This window comes from Paroedura picta, chromosome 12 (genome assembly GCF_049243985.1).
Source record: "Paroedura picta isolate Pp20150507F chromosome 12, Ppicta_v3.0, whole genome shotgun sequence".
NCBI classification, from domain to species: domain Eukaryota; kingdom Metazoa; phylum Chordata; class Lepidosauria; order Squamata; family Gekkonidae; genus Paroedura; species Paroedura picta.
Window position 1 is genome coordinate 21,843,301 of NC_135380.1, and position 14,526 is coordinate 21,857,826.

General features: G+C 43.3%; 1 protein-coding gene across 6 annotated transcripts in view; it reads left to right on the plus strand.

Annotated features, from left to right (window-relative positions):
- LOC143821208 (disintegrin and metalloproteinase domain-containing protein 9-like) overlaps positions 1 to 14,526 on the plus strand; it is a 59,253-nt gene that overhangs the window by 17,981 nt on the left and 26,746 nt on the right. For all 6 annotated transcript variants that reach the window (XM_077304811.1, XM_077304810.1, XM_077304808.1 and 3 more), the window contains exons 2-6: positions 2,421 to 2,518; positions 4,785 to 4,849; positions 5,799 to 5,877; positions 12,564 to 12,640; positions 13,451 to 13,640. In XM_077304811.1, coding sequence (XP_077160926.1) covers positions 2,421 to 2,518; positions 4,785 to 4,849; positions 5,799 to 5,877; positions 12,564 to 12,640; positions 13,451 to 13,640 — 509 coding nt within the window. The remainder of the gene's footprint in view (positions 1 to 2,420; positions 2,519 to 4,784; positions 4,850 to 5,798; positions 5,878 to 12,563; positions 12,641 to 13,450; positions 13,641 to 14,526) is intronic.

Genomic DNA, 14,526 nt, shown 5'->3' on the forward strand with positions numbered 1-14,526 from the left:
GGTAGAGGCTTTTAAGTGACTGGGGGACTTGAGAAACTGTCATGCCTGGCTACTGAGGCTCAAGTGTATGCTACATGGACCTCTGCATAAATCTACCCCGAGTTTTAATATGTAAAGTAGCCTACAGAAGACTGCAGAGTGAGAGGCAAACCCATTTATTTTTCCAATGTGCTTTGAATGGATCCAGGGAAGTGCCACTGAAAATTTCTCATATGTTTTCTGTTGGTGTTCCATTGCATTAAACAGTAGCCCAATTTGAATGTCCATTTTAACCTACGAGTCACAGCTGATTTGTGGCAACCCCATAGGGTTTCAAGGCATGAGACATTCACAGGAGGTTTGTCATTGCCTGCTTCTGTGCAGCAGCCCTTGAATTCTTTGGTGCTCTCCCATCCAAGTACTAACCAGGACTGGCTCTGTTTTGCTTCCAAGATCGGACAAGATCAGGCTAGCCCGGACTATCCAAATCAGGGAAGTGGTCCAATAACACTAAAAAAAAACCCTAACAGCGATTCCAGCATAAACGTTAGTGAGTCAGAGGTTTCTACACAGCAGAATAGTGTAGAATGAGTAGATGTTTTGTTTTCTTCCTTTCTGCTGCTATCAGCTCCTATGACATGATGGGTGACCTTGATGAATGATTTGGAAAGACCTGTAAGCTGCAAGAAAATGTGGAATGAAAGTGTTCAAAGGAATAATGCTAAGTGCATCCACATCCGAGGCCATGCTGAGTTTAAACCTACTGCTTGGAGGGTGAGCTTATGCATTCCATTGCTGTGAGCTGGAAAAATTGGTTGTACTCAAACCCTGTCTGGATTCTTGTCATGGCAGCCAACACCACTGTCTGGGGGAAGTGGCTGGTATGAAATTAGCTCTCACTGTGCCATTCTATTCGATTGTGCCTTTTGTTTCCACTTTTGGGAGTCATTGTCCGTACTTTACGGTGTGGGACATAGTATAAATTCCCTGTATCTTTTTGTTACTGACAGCAGAGTTTTGCACTGGGTGTCTTTTGTGATGATTCCAATTAGATGCACGGATGCGGACTATTGTGTCTGAGTTGTTTATGGTTTGGTTGCTTTACTCAGAGGGGGAAAAAGTAGAAATTTGCAAAACAGTATATTTTTTTCATGGCTCAAGGCAGCTTAGAAATTAAGAGCGATAAAATATACCGCCCACACACAAAAAACCCTCATTTCCCTTGAGATAGATTCTAGATTCCCTTGAGATAGAGACTAGATTCTCACACAGGTTCTCTTTATGGAATTAGCATGTAGACTATATGGAAGATCCCTCCTAGCCTTCCTCAAACTGGATTTGGACCTTCAATTAGCGCAATTCCTGCTGAGAACAGTCCAAGAGATGTGAAATGTTACATTATTTGGTAGCAGCAGTATAAAATGCCTTTAATTTGCTTCTAGAAGATAGAAAGAGAACATTTAGTTGGGCACCTAATGCATGAAGCTGCTTCCTGTGTTCAAAAATAGTTGCATACTTTTTGTGGCCGCTATGTCAGCTCTTAAATACTAGTGAATAACCCGAGTTGTGATTGTTTGTAAAAATAATAATAAGAAGAAAAGGATGTTCTTGCTCTCTCTCACACATACATGCTTGTGAGGCAATGGCAAATTGCAGCTAATTAACCCATGCTCCTCATGGAAATGTACAACTTTCTTTCCCTCTTCTGGGCGCATCTTTTCAGTCTGTTTCATTCCATTTAAGTTGTCATGGTTTCCTGAGAAGAGTCTTAAGCACTGGTGAAAGTGCTGAGAATTCTCTGCTAGAGACCCCTATTCCCCTCCTCCTACTCTCACTTCCCAGAATTCCCTGGGCAGACAGAATGATTACTAACCCAATTGAAGTCAGTGCTATAAGTATATCCTTTGGATTTATGATAACATCAAGAAGCTAGAAAGGACTCACTTGAGCTCCCCCCGCCCCCCAATGGTGACCCAAAGTGACTCACATAATTCTTCTCTTCTCCATTTTATGCTCATAGCAACTGTGAGGGACATTAGGCTAAGATTCAGCCAAGGTCACCCAACAAGGTTCCATGGCAGAGCAGGGGTTCAAACCTGAATCCCCCAGATTGTAGTCTGACACTAACCATTTTGCCACAGTTATCCTAATGTATCCTGTTTCCAGTAGCCCAGTCTTGTCAGGTCTCAGAAGCTAAGCAGGGTTGGCCCTGGTTAATATTTGGATGGGAGACCACCAAGAAAGTCCAGGGTTGGTACAGAGAGGTGGGCAATGGCAAACCACCTCTCAACATCTCTTTCCGCAAAAGCCCTATGTGGTTGCCATGTGTCTGCTGTGACTTGCAGGCACTTTCCACCACAGCAGAGAAGACGTTCTAGTTTTACAGACCCAGTTATCTTGGCTGTAATTTAATTCTTTAACATTTCCCTCTCTCTCTTCAGGTTTCCAGCAATTATCGCATCTGTCATCCTACGACATTATTGTCCCTGAGAGGGTTACTAGAGAACGGCGAGAAGTATCTGGTTCCTCTTTGGCACAGGTATTTTGAACTGCAACATCCTCAAGACCACGTCTCCCAAATCGCTCAGAGAATTAGGGTAGTCTCCGATGAAGACGGATATAACATCAGTTAGGACTGAGGGATCGGTTTGGAAGCACTCTCAATGTGTTGGCTATATATGTTGACCCTTAGGACAAAAAACCCACAAAAAGGTTTGCAGCAAAAGTGGATTGAAAGACGCACCGGTTATCTGTCTTAGAGCCAGTGATGTCTGTGAGACACGTCCAGTTTGGGATTTGTTTAGAACTGTTCCCTCTTAGCAATGTAATGAATGATAAATGTACACTGTGTGCTTTAATTTAAAAAAGGGGCGAGAGGCAGCCCACCTGAATTTTGGAAAGAGAAGCAAAACTGCTAGCGGACCTAGTATTTATAATGTGAGCCTTCTGTATAAATTGAGAAGCAGGAAGGAAATTGAGCTTATGTTATAGGTCAGTGGTCCCCAACCTTTTTGAGTCTGCAGGCACATTTGGATTTCTGACACATCATGATTGGCACAGTACCAAAATGGCTGCAGCAGAATGACTTCCACAGGAGGTGGAGCCAGTCACAAAGTGATTGTTGCAGCCAACCAGAAGCCTTGCTTAGTGAGACCCCTACTGGCCCCATCTACAACCTAAAAACACTTAACATATCCCAGAAGAAGTGTTGGGCGGATGCCACAGTGCCCATGGGCACCATGTTGGGGACCACTGTTATAAGTGAAGAACCTGCTGTGACTTAAATATTGCTTCTGTCCTCATGCTTGTGGGGAGGTGCTTCAAGTCCTTGAGGAGACCTTGATAGGGTGAAGAGGGAAATCCATTTTGCTAGAATTGAGATATATCTGAAGGGAGTAGTTGGGAAGAGGTGTGGCTTTATTGGTATTAAAAAGAAGAGCAGCACTCAGCATCAGTGTGCAGAAGATGGGAGGATAGATATCCCCTGTGAAAAGTACATGTGTTTAATTACAGGTATGTCTTCCAGCAAACTCTGTAGGTCACTAACTCCCAGTGGATTCAAAACTCTCTGGGAATCTTGGATTGAATAGAGTCATGGGCACCCACGCAAGTCTTTTGCTGTTGTGTGCCTCAGGATGTTGCTGAGGCCTTGTTGTAATGTGATAGCCAACAACATGAGCTGTAAGCGTGGAAGTTACGAGCTTCCTCAGTGGCCCTGGGCTCAGCTTTAGCCCTCACATCTGCAGGGTAGATGTAGTCTAACAATGGTTGTGATTGATTTGTCAACCCTGGTTTATACTAACCACGATCTGACTGAATTGGCAAACTATTGTTATAGTCAGAAATCTTCCTAATGCTACTATGGAGACAGAAGCCACCCTATGAAGGTGAGTGGTGAGAAGATTAGGGGGAAAAACCCTTTTGAACATTTGGGAGCTCAGACTGGTCCTGAATAATGCCTGAATTGAGCTCTCAGTCCCATTATGTGGGCCTGTCCATGTCCCTGATTCAGAAACTACAACAAGTTCAAAATGCAGCTGCCCAGGGTCTCACAAGAACATCATGGAGAGCCCATATTAGGCCTGTCCTCAAGCTGCTGCATTGACTCCTGGTTGAATTCCGGCTCAGATTCAAGGTTTTGGTTTTAGTCTTTAAGGCCATATAGGGCCTGGGCCCCACGTACCTGAGGGACTGCCTGCCTGACTATACCCCCGAAGGGCATTGCACTCAGCCCATTCAAACAGGCTAGCAATCCATGACCCTCGAGAGGTACGTTTGGCCTCAACCAGGTCTTGGCCTCAACCTGGAGGAATGAGCTTCTGTGGGCCCTTCAGGAGATAGCTGAGTTTCAGTGGGCCTGCAAGACAACGCTTTTGCCAAGGATTTGGTAGGGGCCAATAATCAATACCAGCATCACTGAGCTGGCCCCCTCCCGTGACGGAACTTTCCCCTGAAATTAAGAAGTTTACTGGCAGTTGCTTCGAGGTCATTTGTGTCAACGGAATTTTAAGAATCATTTTAATTGCTTTGAATTGTTTTAATTAATGTCATAATTAGGTTAAAGTTTTAATCTGATGTAACTCTCATTACTGGTCTAGTACGGTAATAATAAAGACTTGACGATGTAACTCTCATTATGTTGTCAACCGCCCCAAGCCGGCTTGCCAGGAGGGGGGCATATAAATCAAAACAATAAAACAGATAAATTATTTTCATATGTTTGTAGTGGCACGTGAGAGTGGTTAATTAATATGCTTGGAGCAGAACTGGATAGCTGATATATTCTCTCCACTCCTTTTCCTTAGGACAAGCTATCATATGTTGTTGAAGTCGAACGAAAGAAATATATTATTCACCTAGAAAGAAACAAGTAAGCAGCTTTTCTACTGTGGGGTTGGGTTTGTTTCCTTCCTCCTGGATATTCCAGAATCCTAGAAATTGGCAGGTTGAGTTCTTTCCGTGGCCCTGTAGATGACCCACAAAATGCTTAGTGAACAGATTACATTAGAGCCATCGAAGGAAACAGCCCAAAGAGGTTTGATGCCGTCTGTTCTGTTTGCTTCCCTCCTGAATGCTAGCAAAGCATTTGTGGTTTTGGCCCTCTTGATAACATAATGACATGACGTTCCCACAAGGGTATATTTGCTTGTTGTGCTCTCATGTGCTCAGTATGTCTTTAGCCATTTATTCATTTCAACTTGTATCAAATTTCTTTAAATAAATGAATAGTTTTGTTTTAAAAACTGCAAAAAGCACTAGGGGAAGATGCAATTATACTTTAAACATATATATAAGTTTTGGGAAATGATTTTATACTTCCCCATACACTTTCTTCCTGGTTCAATACTTAAAGCCTTTCCTTTTCCTAATCATCCTTTCCCAGCTGTATGGACTTTATAACACTGTTACCGGAGTAGGGAATGAGTTTTTGAGGGAGGGGTTAAGCAGGTTAGTAGTTTGTGGCGTCTCTCTTTCTCTTCTGCTTCTTTTAAAAAACTTTTTGTACTACTGCCTTTTCCCCTTCTTTTCTTAGGGCTGGGTCTATTTATAGTGTTTAAAAAGAGGAAGAGAAAAACCTTGAAACTAATTTTGCATTAGAAGCTCTTGTAAAGAGCTTGCAGGCTTATGTGCACAGCCTTCTACAACCCCTTGCTGAAGAGATTGCACCCCAGTGCATTTAGAAATTGGTGTGTTATTTGCTGTGGGTGCATTTTAGAATTTTCATCCCTTTTCACAGTGCCCTGAACTTGTCCCTATCTCTACTTCTACCTGACTTAAAAAGTAAATATTTTGTATCCTTTGTCTTCCAACCATGCCAGAGGGCTTTTGCCTAAAGACTTCACAGTTTATACGTACAACGAAGATGGAACACTGCATTCTGAAATTCCAGATGTCAAGGTACACCTCATTTCCATGTTTTACACAGGCTCTGTTCAAGAATAGTGGCAAATCATGGTTTGCTGCTAGGTGAATGAATCTGGGAGCTCTTTTAGCTCAAACATTCTCTCCCCTCCCCTGCCCCTTCCATGGCAAATCTCTATTTGCTGGTGTATCTGAACCATCTAGCGTACTTTCCAAGAGTCAGTGTTCCAAACAGGAAATAAATCACCATTTGGAATCCTGGATTGCAGGGAAAGCATAAACCCTTCGTTTGCTGGTTCATATATAATAGCAACCTGGGATCTGCTATGAAAGTGGAAATGTATTAGTCAGCAATGTAATCCTAAACCGAGTTACACTCCGTTAAACTCATTTACTTCAGTGGATGTAGAAGAGCATAAGTAGAAGATAATAGCAGATCTATCACTCTTTTAGCAGCCACATTATATGCAGCTATGATAGATTTTCACATCTGTTCAAATGAAGTCTAGCTTCTTCCATGTTTTATCAGTCTGCTTAAAACTAGTAAGTTAAGAAGCAGCAAGAGGTTGCTGTTGTTGTTAGGTGCGAAGTCGTATCCGACCCATCGCGACCTCATGGACAATGATCCTCCAGGCCTTCCTGTCCTCTACCATTCCCCGGAGTCCATTTAAGTTTGCACCGACTGCTTCCGTGACTCCATCCAGCCACCTCATTCTCTGTCGTAGAGGTAGAGAGAGGCAAATTGCTATGTTGAACCCTTCTTACCTTACTAGCTTTAGATACACAGAAGTTTTAGACAGAGAATTGAGACCCCAGAGGTACAGTGTTCTAAACCTGTAGCAGGATCTTAGAGATAGAAAACGAAAAGCATTTCTGAATGAATTTCTTAGGTAGAGTCATCTTGTCAAGGCTATACAAGGATCCAATGTCTGGAGTGCAGCAGGCAAAAAGTACGTAGAACTAACCAAGCTAGCGCAGAAGGCTAGCCAATTCATATTTAGCACTATAGAAAGCTGGCGTGGTGTGATGGTTAGAGAGCAGGATTGGAAGAGACCTGAGTTCAAATCCTCACTTAGTCATGAAGTTCTGGATGACCTTAGACCAGTCAACTGACTTGATCTAACCCACCTCACAGAGTTGGTGTGAGGATAGAACTGCATAATTTGTCCTGAGCTCCCTGGAGGGAGAGGAAGATAAAAATAGCATTGATAGGTAGGATTTATGTGTCTAGCCAATCAGAGGAGCACTTACCTCTTCCCAGCTGTGTTAGCAGAAAGCTGTAGTCCCTGGGCACCCACATTCCTGGCCAGCTCATTAGATTAAGGCCCAGCCTGGAAATTCCTGGTTCAGATTCCTGCTGAAACAAATACAAAGATGATATTTGTCATCAGATGCCTGCAATTGCATGTACTGATCACATGTCTGCTGGTTAGGACAGAATGTACGCCAAGTTTTCTGAATGCTGTAGAACATTAATTGAGCAAATGGCTTGGAGAAGTAGCTTGCTGGTTCAGACTGAAGGATTCTGGCTGCTCCTGCTCAGCCATGGTTTCCTGGATAGCCAAAAGGCAATGTTTTGGCATTTGTTCCCTCCGACTTTGGAGATGATGATAATGTACCAGGCTTTTTATCACTTGCCTGAAGTGAGCGAAAACTGCATCCAGGCAGTGATGCATATACAAACAAGATGAGATGGTAACTTTTAGGGTTCGGAGGTAAGTTTCTTTCAGGCCTAAGGGAATAAAACTGGTATTGTTTGGCAAACAGGCAAGTGAAGTCTTGAGGGAGTCTAGCCGCTTTTGTAGACTTCTGCACAAGTCTGGATTATCTCTATTATTAGGCATTTTCTAAAGTTTTTTTATAGATACTCTTATGCTTAGGTTGCAATTAAGAAGGAGGCTTACATTGACTTTGTTTTAAATCTGCCCTGAGCATGACTCTTTGCAACATACATTCTTTTTCTATTCTGGATTCTGCCTCATATTAACTGCACTGATGGGATGTAAGTAGGCTTCCCCGGTGGGGCAAATAGTGCCCCCTCCCTGGCCATTTCAGGTGGGGAGGTACGGGGGAGGAAGGCATTCTTTTGGAGAGCCAGCATGGTGTAGTGCAGAGGTGCCCAAGCTGAGGTTCTCCAGATGTCCACGGACTACAATTGCTATGAGCCCCTGCTGTCTCTGAGTAACCTACAGCTTTCCTGTGCCAGTAGCTGCTACTGATAGAAAAACATGAGTTGCCAAACTCTAGGTGAGGCGTGGAGACCTCCTGGAGTGATGACTGGTCTCTAATTGACAGATATCACTTAACCTGCAGAAAAGCAGCATTCCTCAAAGGCCAACAATCCCTCAGAGAAATGTGTGGGTAACTTTTAAGTTTCAATGCATCCTACCACTTGTGTTTATTTAAATTCATTCACGTTTAGATGGATTTTTAACCCATGTTCCCCAAGACAAAAAATACTCAGAACCATAATTACAAAAAATAAAAAACATAATTAGAACAATTAAAAGGGGACCAATTTTGAGTGCATCCTTGCTAGACACTGCTCTCTTGCCCCGAATCCAACATGTGAATTTCAGTAGAGCTTACAAAAATAGCCACACAGAGGGAGGGTTAGTGTAGGTGGAAGATAAGATTATGGGGGAGTAGGTGGAAGATAAGATTATTTACATGCTCACTGCACTGAGGCATTTGTCTAGTAATTTGTTAGGAAGACTTGTTGTCCTCCTTTTAGACTGCGTTTTTATTTGGGTGACTCCAAAACTCCCCCCAAAAAGTCAAGAGTTCAAAGCAAGCAAATGTAACTAAGAGCACCTATTTGAGGACTGAGGAAAGTTACCGGGTCAATCAGAAAGTACTACATGAAAATAAAGCTAAAGCCAGGCTACCAAAGTAAAATCTTTGGGCACTTCACCACTGTACCAGGGATGCCAGCAAGAATACAGCTAGATTGGACCTCCTCTGGGAGCTTGTTCCACCAGGTGGGGTCCAGGACAGAGAATGACCTGGCCCTGGTCGAGGCCAAATGTACTTCCTTAGGAAAGCATCTGGTAAAATTGGTTGTGGCTCATAAAAGTTTCTGTCACAATATATTTGTTAGCCTTTAAGGGGTCAAAAATAAGGGACAGCGACATGGTATAGCCCAATCTCATCTTGGAAGTTAAGCAGGGAGCTTCAGTATTTGGCACAGAGGACATAAATGAAGACTTTGTAGAGGAAGCCAACGGCAAATCACCACCGCTGCTCATTTGACCTTGAAAGCCCCTTGCTGGGGTTATCATAGGTTAGTAGTGACTTGACAGCACTTACACAAGGTGATAAACCTGATTCTGGGTGTGAGATTCAGCAAAACCAATAAACCTCAAAATCCAAAAGAATCAGACAAGAGTCCCAGATGAAGAAAAAAAATAACATATATTTGTGCAAATAGGAAGATCCAAAATCATAGATCTTCAGTTCAGGAAAGCTAACTCAGATCTTTTTATAACCTTTGTTTCTCATTACTTACAGTGTACAAATTCTCATTGGTCTGCACATTTCCATCAAAGAAGTTTTACTACTGCCCGATTGGCCAAAGGCATTGGTGCCAGCTTGGTGTAGTGGTTAGGAGTGCGGATTTCTAATCTGGCAAGCCGGGTTTGATTCTGCACTCCCCCACAGGTGATTTTGAGCTTACCACAGCACTGATAAAGCTGTTCAAACCAAGCATTACTATCAGGGCTCTCTCAGCCTCATCTACCCTCACAGGGTGCCTATTGTGGGGAGAGGAAAGGGAAGGTGATTGTAATCCGCTTTGAGACTTCTTCGGATAGAGAAAAGCGGCATATAAGAACCAGCTCTTCTTCTTCTAAGATGGACCCCCCTTCCTCCTCCAGAGATTACTTCTCACAGATGTACATTTTTAAGTATGTAAAACTTGCAACCTCGAGGACTGCACCAGAGAACAGTGGGCTTCCTTGGACACTGCCAAGACCCTTTTGTTCTGCGGAATTCACATATGAACGGAAATGACTTTCTCGCCTGCTAGTGATGGGACTGAGACAACTTCCCATGTTCCTGTAAAACTTATCTGCCTGCTATTAATGCTTATTATAAAAGGATTTCACTATTCTGTGGTCCTACAACACTGTTTAATATTTTAGCAGCAAAGAAGCAGTTTACAGGAGCCGTAAAACATTAAGGCAGTGTATTAGCTGCAGCAGTAGGAACCAATGGCATATTAATGAGCATGAAGTACTAAGTATTATATGAATGCCAACAGTTATAAAATATTGAAATGTCAGAGCATTCAGAGGTTGTGTTAAAAGGCTGGGGGCAGAATTCTGCAAAGCTACGAAGGTATTCCATCATGGCTGCTTCGAGATGGGGGTGCAAAATCACACCCCTGACATGGCAGCTACAGCCAGTAGCATTGGAGTAGTTGGGAAGAGGATCCATCCACACTCCCCATTCCCATGCTGTTTATGGCTGCCCCCAGCCCTGTTGCTCCCCATTTCCCTTGTTGCAGCTGAGCAGAATTGTAGATGTGATAACAATTGTATCAGTGGGCCATGCAGCAACAGTACAGCAAGTCTTGGCTGGGACATGGATACAAGCTCTTTATAGGGCTTTAAATCTGGGGAAATACTATGTGGCAGTGAATGTCCCTGTTCTTTTTTGAAAGTGAAATTTAGCCGTGTCTCCCTTCTTGTGGGGCTACAAGTTGCACATCCATATGGATGCTGTTGCTTTGTTTTGTTTTGTTTTTTGTTTTCCTCCAGATTAAAGAGGAAAGGCCTGAGAAGCCATGATTCATCCTTGGAATGACATTCCCCTTAAATTGAGGGACGTTTTATGTTACATGTGTGGGGGAAATCCCGTGTTCTTATGTATGAAATTGGGAAAGTGAGGACCTGTTCTTTCAGTGGTAGAGGAACTTTGTTTTAGCCTTCTTTGCTTCCTAATAGAAATATCCACAACTAGTAGCCGAACCACATTTGGGTTGTAATCAGAAATCATGCCAACTGCTAAATGGACAAGGTTTTGTCAGCACCATGCCCAAACAGGGCTGACTGCTGTATTCCAATTGGTTCTCCTACCTCCTGACTTCTCTTGCACTTGGAGCCTGAGTATAAACTTGCCAGGCAGAACAAGCTCCTGTTTGCTATGACATGCAAATGCAGGCACCTGAGTGAATTTATGGGTTACCAGGTTGACATGCGTTCACGTCTTGTGGCAAATTATAGCTTGATCCAACAGGGAAACTTTCGAACTCTGTCCATGAGAGGTGGAGGGAGGAGAAAGGAATGAGCAAACACAGCAATCAAGCCTGCTTAATCAGCGCTTGTTCTGATTTTACGTTTTGTTTTCTTTACAATTTGCAGTCAGGGAGGCAGCTCTGGGCACCAAAGACTGGTGTGGGCGGAGGTGCTTCTGCACCCTTTCCCCTCTAGCGGTTTTTCAATTAAAAAGAAATCCCCACCATCTTCCATGAGGGCAAAGGAAGGGAAAACAACTGGGGAGAATGATTCTCAGGCCACCTCCCAAACCCTGCCAGAGTACAAAGAGCTAAGATGTTCCCCTCTCCAGTTCATGTGCTAGGTGTTTGCTGCGGATTTGCAACCTCTACAGCTGCAGTAGAGGAAATATTGGAGAAAAAGTACAAGTAACTGAGGCTTATGCCCACTTTGGCTCTAAGTTCAGTTGGGAATTAGGCGCAGTCTGTAAGTCACACCAGTGTCCATAAAACTAGTTTAGGGCCACCGGGATTTAAAAGGGGGGCACAAAGACGGATAGATCAGTATTTACTGGACCTTGGAATGTTGGAGATCAAGACTGCCACCCTATTTATTAACTGCCTTGTTATTTCACTCTTCTGCCATCATGGAATCCAAGGGGGCATACTTAGGGCATTTCCGCACATTGAAAAAAATAGCGTTACGGCAGTGAAATGGCATAGCGCTAAAAATTATCACGCCTCCAGCTATTCCTCACCTTCTGGTTCTCTCGCTTTTGTCTGCTGCCTTCTCGCGCTTCTTACTCTTCGCAAGTGCTGCTTGAAATGGCAGAAGAGAGCAACATACTTTACACATGGCTCTCTTCCACCTGTCAATCAAGCCAGGCAACCAATCCCCTTTTGCAATGTTTTAAAGGGGGTGCCCGCTAATTTTTTTTTTAAGTAAAACTTCTCCATTGAAACGCCTATGCATAGTGCTTTTTATAATGCCACCCCTTATGGAATCATGTGCCTACTAACTGTGTATTTGAGAATAAGCAAGCCTCACTGTAACTACTTCTCATTAAATATGAAAAAGCCTCTGCCTGCAAACCCAAAGCTCTCTGCTTCTGATGCCATGGAACTAGACTCTAACACTGCACTGCAATATTTAAACAAAACATCTGATGTGACTAAGAACAGCTGGTGGACATTAGGGGGGGGAGGCTTCTTGTTATATAAAAGAGTTTGTGTATTATCCATGTTGCAAGATGTGCTACCTATTATGAACTGTAACTTTCTGTGAATTGTAACTCCCACAAAATCATAAGTGCTTGGGTTCCTTGGGGGGACTCCTGAATTAAGTAGCTTACCAAATAAATGTGCCATGTGGATGTGCCGACAGTTCAATTTTTGCACAGTTACAGCCTGCTAAACCCCCTGACTTTAGAAGATGGGTTAGAAGAGTGTGACTCTTTAGGATTGCAAATAATTTTTTCTTAGTTTTCTATCTTCCTTTTTCCCTTAGAGCCACTGCCACTATCAAGGATATGTTGAAGGAGTATCAGATTCTGTTGTTGCTGTCAGCACTTGTTTTGGACTCAGGTAATGGATGCGTTCTTGTCTTTTGCTGAGCTACAAGTGCACTGTCTGCCTCCCGGACTATATCCGATTGAGTTGGTGTTTCAGAAATTACATTTTGCGGACTTGGGACCTGTGACTGTGGCTACGGATGCTGGAATATTTTATTTATGAAAGAGTTTAAGCACCACTTCAGTAGTGAGAAATGGTGTGTGGCACAGCCCTCTCTGGACTGTCCCACCTAAAGGTACAGATTAGTATAAATTGTTATTGTTTGATTTAAAATTCTTCTTTGTTCTGGTGTAAACTTTGTGGCCAGCATGTCTTTTAGATATTCTCTCATTCTGTTTTCTGAGGCAGACTTCTTTTTGTGTGATCCTGAAATGGCACCTAGGGAGTTGACCTAGGTTCAGATCCTAGCTCACTAGGTGATCTCTTTTTCTATCAATGTAATCTTCAAAGGATAAAACAGAAGAAAAAGAAAATGTGTATCCCTTGGGGAACTAGGGTAAAAATTGAATAGACAATAGAAACCTTTGGTGCCCTTCCATGGGATCCCTCTCAGCAGATGCCAGCAGCAGGGAGCATGTTGGAGAGGTAGCCTAGACTTCTGTCTGAATGCTGACTTTCTATATTCAGGGAAGTTTGCTTGAATGGTCAAATGAACAGGCAGTTTCCTCAGCTGCAGTCTGAGATGGACTGTGTGATGTACTTCTTCTGCACCCTTCAATCAACTCTTGATTTCCTCACTGTGACATCTCATAGCCTTTGTGGGGCAACAGCTCTAGCCCAGAGTATAATGGCTTTAAATGTATGAGATAATGTAATTGCCAGGGGACTGCTGCAAATCGAGAACATCACCTATGGAATTGAACCTATGGAGTCACCGTCTGGCTTTCAACACATTGTCTACCGAATGGAGAACGTGAAGAAAGAGCCCATGGCCTGTGGGGTTGCTGACCCAGGTCGGAAATGGGAAACTACAGAACATTTACACCACCATAGTGGGACTCTGCTGCTGAGAGTGAGTACTTTGAAAGAGGGGCGTTGAGGGATCTGTGCCAGACTTTTACTGTGCTCTTTTTGCAACAAAAGATGAATTTGTGGGGAGCATGAAGTTTTTGCCGAAAGAACATAATCTCTCTCCTCCCCCTGAAAAATAACTTTTAAATAAAAAACATCACAAGGCCACCCTCACTCTCGGGAAAGTTCTAGCCAAGAGAGGGGGAAGGGGTCATGTTTCAGGTCACCTCCTTGAAGGTAGAAACTGCCAGTTTGAAAGGGGTGAGCATTTCCACCCCTCTGTGTGGGAGCACTAAAAGAAACAGGAGGGGGTCTTTGTTGCTGGAATGACTGTGAAATGTTTGAACAGAATCAGCCCTCAGATTGGGCTCAGTCCCTAGTTCTGATGGGACTATATTTTGAATTAGAAAGTGGCCTTATAGTTTAAGGATGTCTCCCAAACTTCTTCCCTTGTTCACATCAGCTGCGAATTCATACATATTCCGACACAAACAAACAGAAGTGAGTAGCTCCAAAGGTGAATGAGGGGAGAATTCTACCCAAGTCGCTGCTATTGTTCAGATACGGCTTTTTTCTGTGCTTCAGCTGAGGAGAAAAGTTGTTGAGATGCATGGTGGAAGAGGAAGTTGAGGCCACGTTTGCCAGGAGACAGAAGGGGGGAGGCATGGGGGTAGCTGACAGCAAGGTGTCATTTCTGAGAAAACCTGAAAGTAGCATGAATCTTCTCTAGGAATCTCTGAAAACTCTGTGATTATACCATAGAGGTTTGGCCAATTCCTAAGAGGCATGTCACTTCCAAGATTTTCCAGGAAATGACATCATGCCAATTTTTAAGTGGTATTTTTCTGTCACCAGGTCTCAGAACAGTGGTGGGTTATGCCAGCTGG